Source organism: Gadus morhua, chromosome 1 (genome assembly GCF_902167405.1).
Source record: "Gadus morhua chromosome 1, gadMor3.0, whole genome shotgun sequence".
NCBI lineage: Eukaryota > Metazoa > Chordata > Actinopteri > Gadiformes > Gadidae > Gadus > Gadus morhua.
In genome coordinates, this window is record NC_044048.1 from 12,625,116 (window position 1) to 12,633,154 (window position 8,039).

At 43.4% G+C, this 8,039-nt stretch overlaps 1 protein-coding gene across 2 annotated transcripts; it reads left to right on the forward strand.

Annotated features, from left to right (window-relative positions):
• Positions 1-39: 39 nt before the first annotated feature.
• aar2 (AAR2 splicing factor) lies at positions 40-3,401 on the forward strand. Of its 2 annotated transcripts, none has more exons than XM_030351581.1 (4): positions 40-254; positions 531-1,321; positions 1,443-1,672; positions 2,287-3,401. In XM_030351581.1, the coding sequence occupies exons 2-4, from the start codon at positions 559-561 to the stop codon at positions 2,452-2,454; spliced, it is 1,161 nt and encodes a 386-aa protein (XP_030207441.1). In that variant the 5' UTR covers positions 40-254; positions 531-558; the 3' UTR covers positions 2,455-3,401. The 2 variants fall into 2 exon arrangements, with proteins under 2 accessions (XP_030207441.1, XP_030207450.1); XM_030351590.1 differs by having other exon boundaries at positions 534-1,321.
• The last annotated feature ends 4,638 nt before the right edge of the window (positions 3,402-8,039 follow it).

Below are 8,039 nucleotides of genomic sequence, written 5' to 3' on the forward strand. Positions count from 1 at the left end.
AGTGTAACCAATATTGAAACACGACAGTGTACATTATTTGACTGTTTGCCTTTCGAGTAAAATAAAATAGATCACTTCAAGGGCGAACCTAGGTTGTAAAGTTTGCCATTCACTTTCAACAATAATCCGAACTGCAGCCGTCCGCCGAACCGTTTCTGTTGCGGAAGCGGAACTTTTGTTTCAATAGAGGGTTTCTCACGGGAGTACTAACCTCACGCACAGTCTTGAATAGCCGATCCGCCAACGATATTGACGTATGTATTACTATTTCTAAATCAAATCGTAACATAAAGAATGTCGACCAGTCTAGACATGTGATGACGTTTTATTTTATTTTGGTTTTAGTATACATGCATTATTGGCAGAGCAAACTTCAAATCAGTATTTCTGGTCAGGGAAAATCTAACTTTGATTCAGTCAATGTTTAAAAAAAAAAGTAACTATAAGTACCCTAATGCGTACGATGAGACTGAACCGTCATACGTTATTTCTATCTAATTCAAATAAAATGATCGCCTGGTTTCCTTCAGCAGTGATTGGCTCTGTGATTGACAAGCCATGGCCAGTGTGGACATGGATCCTGATGTTGCTCGGAGGCTCTTCGAGGAGGGAGCTACCTTGGTCTTGCTGGGAGTTCCTCAGGGCACAGAGTTGGGTATTGACTACAAGAGCTGGAAGGTTGGTCCCCGCTTTCGAGGTGTTAAGATGATTCCTCCAGGATTGCACTTTCTGCACTACTCTTCTTCTAACCCAGCTCACATTGGAGGTGAAACTGGCCCAAAGACCAGCCTCTTCCTCACCCTTAAAAGTCGGGAGATCCTTTTAGCTAACTGGGATCCAAAAGAGGAAGATCTAGACTTCTCACCCTCTGAGAATGAGGAGGAGGTGAGTCGTGTCAGGGCCAACCTACGAGACTTAGACCCTTTCCTTGGGCCCTACCCATATGAAGTGATGCGAAAGTGGGTGTCTCTGACCGACCGCCTGACCCAGGACGTGGCCAATCAGCTGCAGCCTCTGTCTGGCAGAGTGTGTGCCTTCTGTGACGTCATCCCCGAACTCCAACTCAAACACACCAAGGATCGGGAAGAGCAAAATCTGCCGAAGAATGACGTTGCTTGTCAGAGTATGAAGGAGGGCTTAGAAAAGCTTCCCCAGATGAAGCAGAGGGAAGGCACAGAGCTGCGCTTCTCCAGTATCCCCAGTCAGACATACCCTCCAGGTGCCACACCTGCCCAGATCACCCAGTGTAGCCTGGATCTGAGCTACGCCCTGGTGAATCTGCTGGAGAAGCACTACAAACTGAAGCCCCTCGACGTTCTCGGTGAGTGTCCACAGGGTTTGTTGGGGGTCAAAGCAGACATTCACTTATTTTTTTTATACTTGACTAAATGGAAAACGTTTTCTGGTAATATTTACTTTACCAATGCTATCCTCCTCCACAGGTGAGCTTCAGTTTGCCTTTGTATGCTTCGTGATCGGGAATGTGTACGATGGCTTTGAGCACTGGAAGCGGCTGCTGGCTCTCCTCTGTCGCTCGGAGGACGCCATGCGAAGCCACAAGGAGCTGTACCTGGGCCTCATCGCCGTGCTCTACCATCAACTCGGAGAAATCCCACCAGACTTCTTTGTTGACATTGTATCGCAGGACAACTTCCTCACGTCCACCCTCCAGGTAGCCAATTCATAACTGTGACTAACCATCTTTAAATGTTAATCCAATAATAATGCAGGCATGTCAGGGCGTGTAGAAGGTATGTATTAACCTGCCCCGATAGCATCTTCTGAAAATGCTGAATAACATATTTCAGATTTTCTTTTAGTAGATGTTCTATTTGAAATTTAATTTAGCAATTAAGAAATGTTGAAGTTGTGCATATTAAAGCAGAATTTACAAGCATTCTTTCTCTTTACATCCCAAAAGCCATTAATGAATAAATGCGGACGAAGTAAACAATCTATGGCTGTTTCAGGCCTTTTTTAAGTCCACTCATGAAATGTGTGGTGCTCGGGCACACATTGCGCGGGTATTGACCAAGGCTGGGCAGAAAAAATGCCGAAGCTAGCGAGCTAGTCATGTATTTTTGGGGTCCTCAACCTTACACGAGCATCAGCCATTTGAAATTTACATGAACATAGTGTACTTTTGATGAATAATAAAAGATCCGAAATTGCTATGCAATAAGGAAATACAAGAACTTAATATTTCTGATCATACTCTACCAACATCCAGTGCATTGTATCGTTTATAATAGTATCAACCCTCCTTTTACATTCATTGTTTTCCAGGACTTCTTCCAGTTTGCAATCGGGCCCGGCGTGGACAGCACCCTGCGGAAGAGAGCGGAGAAGTTCAAGGTCCACCTCACAAAGAAGTTCCGCTGGGACTTTGACGCCGATCTGGACGACTGCGCCCCGGTCGTGGTGGACCTGCCCGAAGGTGTGACACCTGAGTGATCCCCTTCCTCCATCCCTCTGCTGCGGGCCACGTCAGGTAAAGAGACGGGACACGCAGCCCGAAGATGCAAGCAGAGTCCCACCATTGTTTGAGAAGATCGTTAATTCAGTGCCAAAACCATCTCCACTTATAATGAAATACTATTTGTTCCTATGCTGTTTCAAGCAGTGATCATTTAGATTCAGATGAACTGTATCATTCTATCGGATATCTTTGGTGCAATAAGAACAGATTGTGACAGCAATGGAATAGTTCTTTGTTGCCCTCTAGTGGTCATAATGCGTTCTTGGAAAAAAAGTCATTGTAGTACTTTGAGCCCACTGCACTTAAAACCCATGTTGGATACTGAACATTCATTCAGTTTTTTTTTTTACAACTGGTCAGCAGCTGTTACAAGCATGTCGTTGCTATACACTTAACTGTCCTCTTATGCTATATACTAACTGAACAGTCCTTCCCATGATAGTATCTACTTACTGAACAGTCCTTCCCCTAATACTGTCTACTAAATGCAGCACTGCCTTTGCAGGATGTGTCAATACTTCACTGTTACCTCCCAGTAAGTCATTGCTAATTTTGGGACTTTCTTTGGACTCTTTTTTATGGTTTATTGCAGTTTTGGGAACCCATTTAAAAAGTATTCCAGTTTGATTTGTGGAAAAGAAATTTCTCAGTCATCGCCCATGTGCTCCTTATTTCTAGGATCTGGAGAAATAAGAATCCCATTGTAAGTAATATGCATCAGATGGCGGTCAATCATTTATCATTTAGTTTTGGAACATCTATGATGAAACTGAACTATCACAAAGCAAAATAAACCACAATTGTACTTATTTTTGTCAGGCAGAGTTCACGATTTGAATGGAGTGATTGATTATCATATTGTATTGAGAACTTGTTATACGCCCTACATTCCTTTGTATTAAACAAAGCATTTCTTAAAGCCTCATGAATAATGTGTTTTGTTACACAGCAGATTCAATTTTCTTCAACACAATAGAAGTGGTTCCAGAATGGTAACTATTTCCACTAGATGGCAATCATAGCCCTAAGGTTGAGGAGCCATTGGAGGTGATGGTATAAAGTATTTTAAACAGTCAGAATATAGACACCAGACCCCTCCATCAGTATGGATAAATGCCAATAAAGCAATGGAGACGATGGTGTGTCTGTAACCCCCCCCCCCCTAATTGTGGAAGTCTTGTAACCTCCAATGTTGTGAGAATAGAGATTATAGCATTGGTTCTGTGGATTCTCTTGATTTTCAAAGTCTTGGTTAAACACCAAAAATGTCTCCAATAAACAGAAAAAATGTGTTCCTTTGATTCTCTTGATTCTTAACAACTTGGTGTATAATTAAGAGTTGGTGTGAAACCATTTGGCGCAATCTTATTGATTGAGATTCAGCCAAAAGCGCTGAGTCAAGACGGGTCCATCATGTGAGTGAAAGCCAAGTCTTGGCACGATCAAGGTAATTGGGTTGACTTTGATGGATGCACATACAACAGTTAAGACAAACGGCATTACATGCCTCTTTATTAGCCGCGAATGTGTGTGGGTGTGAGCCATGTGACGGATGGGGACAGACATGCTTGCCTGTTGGACCATCAGTCTTTACATCCATTCATTAATCCATTCATTTATCGTGTGCCAGTCCCTCTGCCTCTTCAGCTGGCTGTCTTCTTTGTGATCACTAAGCCAGCGCCTCTCTCTCCTCTTTGAAGCCGTCTCAGAACATTAAAGCTGCTGTGAAAAAAAAGTCTTAAGCCCTTTAATGGAATTATCTGAATCAGTTCAATCAAATTTTCCAAATCAATAGGGTAGGCCCTGCTAATGTCGATCCAGATCCCGATACACAACGTCTTCCTTCCTTTTGATACTTGGCACTGTGGAACTGATTGATTTCATGGAGAATATACTAGTAAAGTTCCTTTTTTTGATTATTGCCTTTGAATAACATAAAAAAACAAACATGTTTCACCCTTTGCGTTTCACTGTAAATGCCCTTCAGACCTTTCTGTGTGATGACATTTCCCAGATAAAGAAAATGATTTGCAAATCACTAGCAGAAACGTCGTGATTATTTTACTTTGCATGGTTTTCATTCTTCTTTTTGTTCAGTGGTGTGCAACGGTGTACATTGTTTATGAAAAACGATCCCAGCTGATGCCGTCCTTGCTACGGCCTTGGCATTCCTCTCCCCCTTATAGGATCACAGTAAACAACCAGCCAGCCAACAATTCCTTCACTTTTCCTGGGTTATCTACACAACTCCCCTTTCCTTCTACACGATTCTGGTATGGAAAACATTTCCCTTTGTTATCTCTAATTGTTTAGGTTGGTGTGGTCCCCCCAGGAGGTGTGTGGTCAGTGGTGGTGAGGGTGGGGGGGGGGGGGTCCGAGTTAGGGCTGCATTGATTTTGTGTGTGTGTGAAGTCTTTCAGGGCCCTGTCACTCCTATACATATTGGGAGGCTTTCTCTCTGGGTAAGGAGGACTGGAACCGGTCAATTGCGTAGATCTCCTGAGCTACTCTGTACCCTGCCAGGGTAAACACAGGGCTCTCCTTGCCCTTGGCTCACTTAGGGGCCCTTTTGGTGCTCTTCCCTATTCTTCCCAACCATGAGGCTTAGACTCTTGTCCAAGACGTGTGTGTGTGTGTGTGTGTGTGTGTGTGTGTGTGTGTGTGTGTGTGTGTGTGTGTGTGTGTGTGTGTGTGTGTGTGTGTGTGTGTGTGTGTGTGTGTGTGTGTGTGTGTTAAGCACACCCATTTATAAATAAAAAAGAAACAAATTGAATTATGAGATACTTGTATGATTAAGTGATTCCTTTGAACAAATACAAGGGATTTATTAAACCTCTTAACTTATGTCATTGGTTTTAATAGCCTAAGCGTTGATGTATGAAACAGCTCAATTATTGGAGGTCTTCTGGATTTACTCCTGAAGTGGATGAGTTGAAGCGATCAGGTCCGTTTCAGCAATAGACACGGCTCATTGAAATGTTTTCTTCAAGGCCAAATGCATGACAATCTTTCATTACAACAAGTTCATCCTTCAATGTTTATGTCATATTTCGCCTTGCACAAATTGCACTGACATATTCCAAACACCTAAGCCAAACACAGTAGGAAATATAACTACTATATAATAAGATCTGCGATGTACATTCAACAGAAAACAACGATGATGGAGCGAGGGTATGAGGGATGGAAGCGGAGGATAGTTTAATATAAACACGATCAGAGTATGAGGAGTTAGTTGTTCATACAAATTGCACAAGACATTGGAGTCATTCACCCCTGCCAATCCTGTCCTCTTTTGTTGTTGTCTACTATGCATCAGGGGGAAATCTGTTCCAATTGGTAAACTTTTTTTGAAGTCATGCAAGGCGCATAATTGTAATTAATGGCTTGTCAGAGAGCGGGCGTTTGGTGATTAACCATGTCTCTGTGATTACATATGGGAAACATATCGCCACAGCCTTGTGAACCACTGTGCCGTTCAGTTGCCTTCTCTTCTCCACGGCTCATAGGGCTTACGGGATGTGAGGATCCATGAGCCAAACATCAGCCATCTCCTCACACACTGTTGTGTGTGGGTGTTCTGTGTTAATGTTTGTGTAATGGGTGAGCTGAAAGGTGTCCGTAGCACAACGGCAAGCAGTTTTCATAACTTAGCTTTTATTAAAAATATCAATCACACAAATAGTGATGAATGGCTAATCTCTGTTTTGCAGTTAAAAGTGAGTAGGCCTGTAAAGTACTTCTACTACTGCTATTCACACCATTCACAATAGTTTTGTTTCATATATAAAGCATATTTCATTCAGGGTAACCCAAAGTGCTATTCACACTAATAAAGAACATAAAAGATTGCTAAAACACTTAGCTACAAACTAACTAAAAAACACTAAAGGCCTTCCTATAAGAAAGGTCTTCAGGGTTTTACCTCCCCTTCCCCTCCTCCCCTCTCCTCCCGCTCCAGCATGTTGATTAGCGGCCTGTGATTCCTCTGTATTCCCCCGTCACCCATAAACAGCAGGGCTTCACATGTCTGACTCGCGTGACCCCAACCTGAGTGAGGCACGTGGACCACTTTCCCACAGTCTGTGTGTGTGTGTGTGTGCGTGCGTGCGTGTGTGTGTGTGTGTGTGTGTGTGTGCGTGCGTGCGTGCATAAGTGAAAAAAAAGAGGTAGAGAGACCAGGGCAGGTACAAGTGAGGCATGGGAGCACGTGAGCACTGTGTTCTGTTAGAGTGATCAGGTCAAGTCATAACGAGCTGGGGCTTAAAGCGCCGCGTAAGACCTTTTGAGGTCTGGTCAACAGGCGTTTGTTATGCATGCGTTTATGTGGTCGTGTAGTACATAAGGACCGCACAGGTGGCCCATACATCTGCCCGACTCACCACACTTGCTACACTACATTTCGCTATCAGGTGAGTGCAGTGCAGTTCTCAGATGTTACTTAATTTCTTTATATTTATGAGATCACATATTCCATTAGTGTTATTGCAGAATCAAGGATCTGGCCTGTGTCTTGCCTTAATTGCCTGTATGCTTCAGACCTTGACCAGTCGGATGTGTAATTTAACTCGTACACCATTTAGCATAACAGCATTCTCTCTGTCTCTCCCTCCCACCTGTCAGTCAGTTGAATGATCCTTGTGGTGTGTGAACATGTGTGTGTGTTGGTATGTTGTCCTTGGCTGTGGACTACAAAGCTGAACTCTGGCAGACATTGTCACAGCCGTAAGGAGTTGGATATCCCTTCCCCGTGACACACACATTCACACACACACACACACACACACACATGTGCATTGTGTTGAGAGCTTACGTTTGTGTGTGTGTGTGTGTGTGTGTGTGTTGTGCGAGGGCTTAGGGATGAAAATGGAGCCTCTCGTAGCAGGGGGACTAGGGGCGGACCCCCTGTAAACCGTTGCATGACAGGGGAGGGGTGTGGGGGGTCCAGGTGGTGAATTGGTCTTTCACAGCAGGCCTCTGTGCTAATCGTTTATCATCTGAATGTTTAACACTCGCTCTTCAGTTCTTGGCCATTATTATTCCTTCATGTCTCTCTCTCTCACTCACTCACTCACTCACTCACTCACTCACTCACTCACTCACTCACTCACTCATTCCATCCCTCAGTTAATCTTTTTCCATTTCTGTTTCTTTGGCCACTTATACTTCCACTGCCCATTTCCTCCAACATTTATACATGATTTATTATCCAGGTTTTTTGTTTCGGGCGGTATGTGTGGTAGTAAAATACAAAATATATATTGGGTCTCGCTCTCCCTCGCTTGCTTCCTCGCTCACTTTCAACCTCTGTCTCACTTCCTCTCTCTCTCTCTTTTCTCTACCTACTCTTGAAATGGAAAGTTATGTCAGCGGGTGTTTTTGATCAAAGCGGAGCCAAAAAAGGTTAATCATTAATAAAAATACCTTTGACTTTATATGTTTTAGCCCCAAGGTTACAGTCAAACTAATCATCTAACGTATACCTTTATTTCTGTTATGATCACAAATGTGGGCTCTGCTTTTATCCCTAGCAACATACCTTTGTACATTTACAGTTCTT

Excerpts from the sequence above, each read along its gene's own strand:
- aar2 (XM_030351581.1), top strand. The coding sequence starts at position 559 with ATGGCCAGTGTGGACATGGATCCTGATGTTGCTCGGAGGCTCTTCGAG. Across the intron at positions 1,322-1,442 it reads GAAGCCCCTCGACGTTCTCG|GTGAGCTTCAGTTTGCCTTT; the intron begins GTGAGTGTCCAC and ends CCTCCTCCACAG. Across the intron at positions 1,673-2,286 it reads TCCTCACGTCCACCCTCCAG|GACTTCTTCCAGTTTGCAAT; the intron begins GTAGCCAATTCA and ends ATTGTTTTCCAG.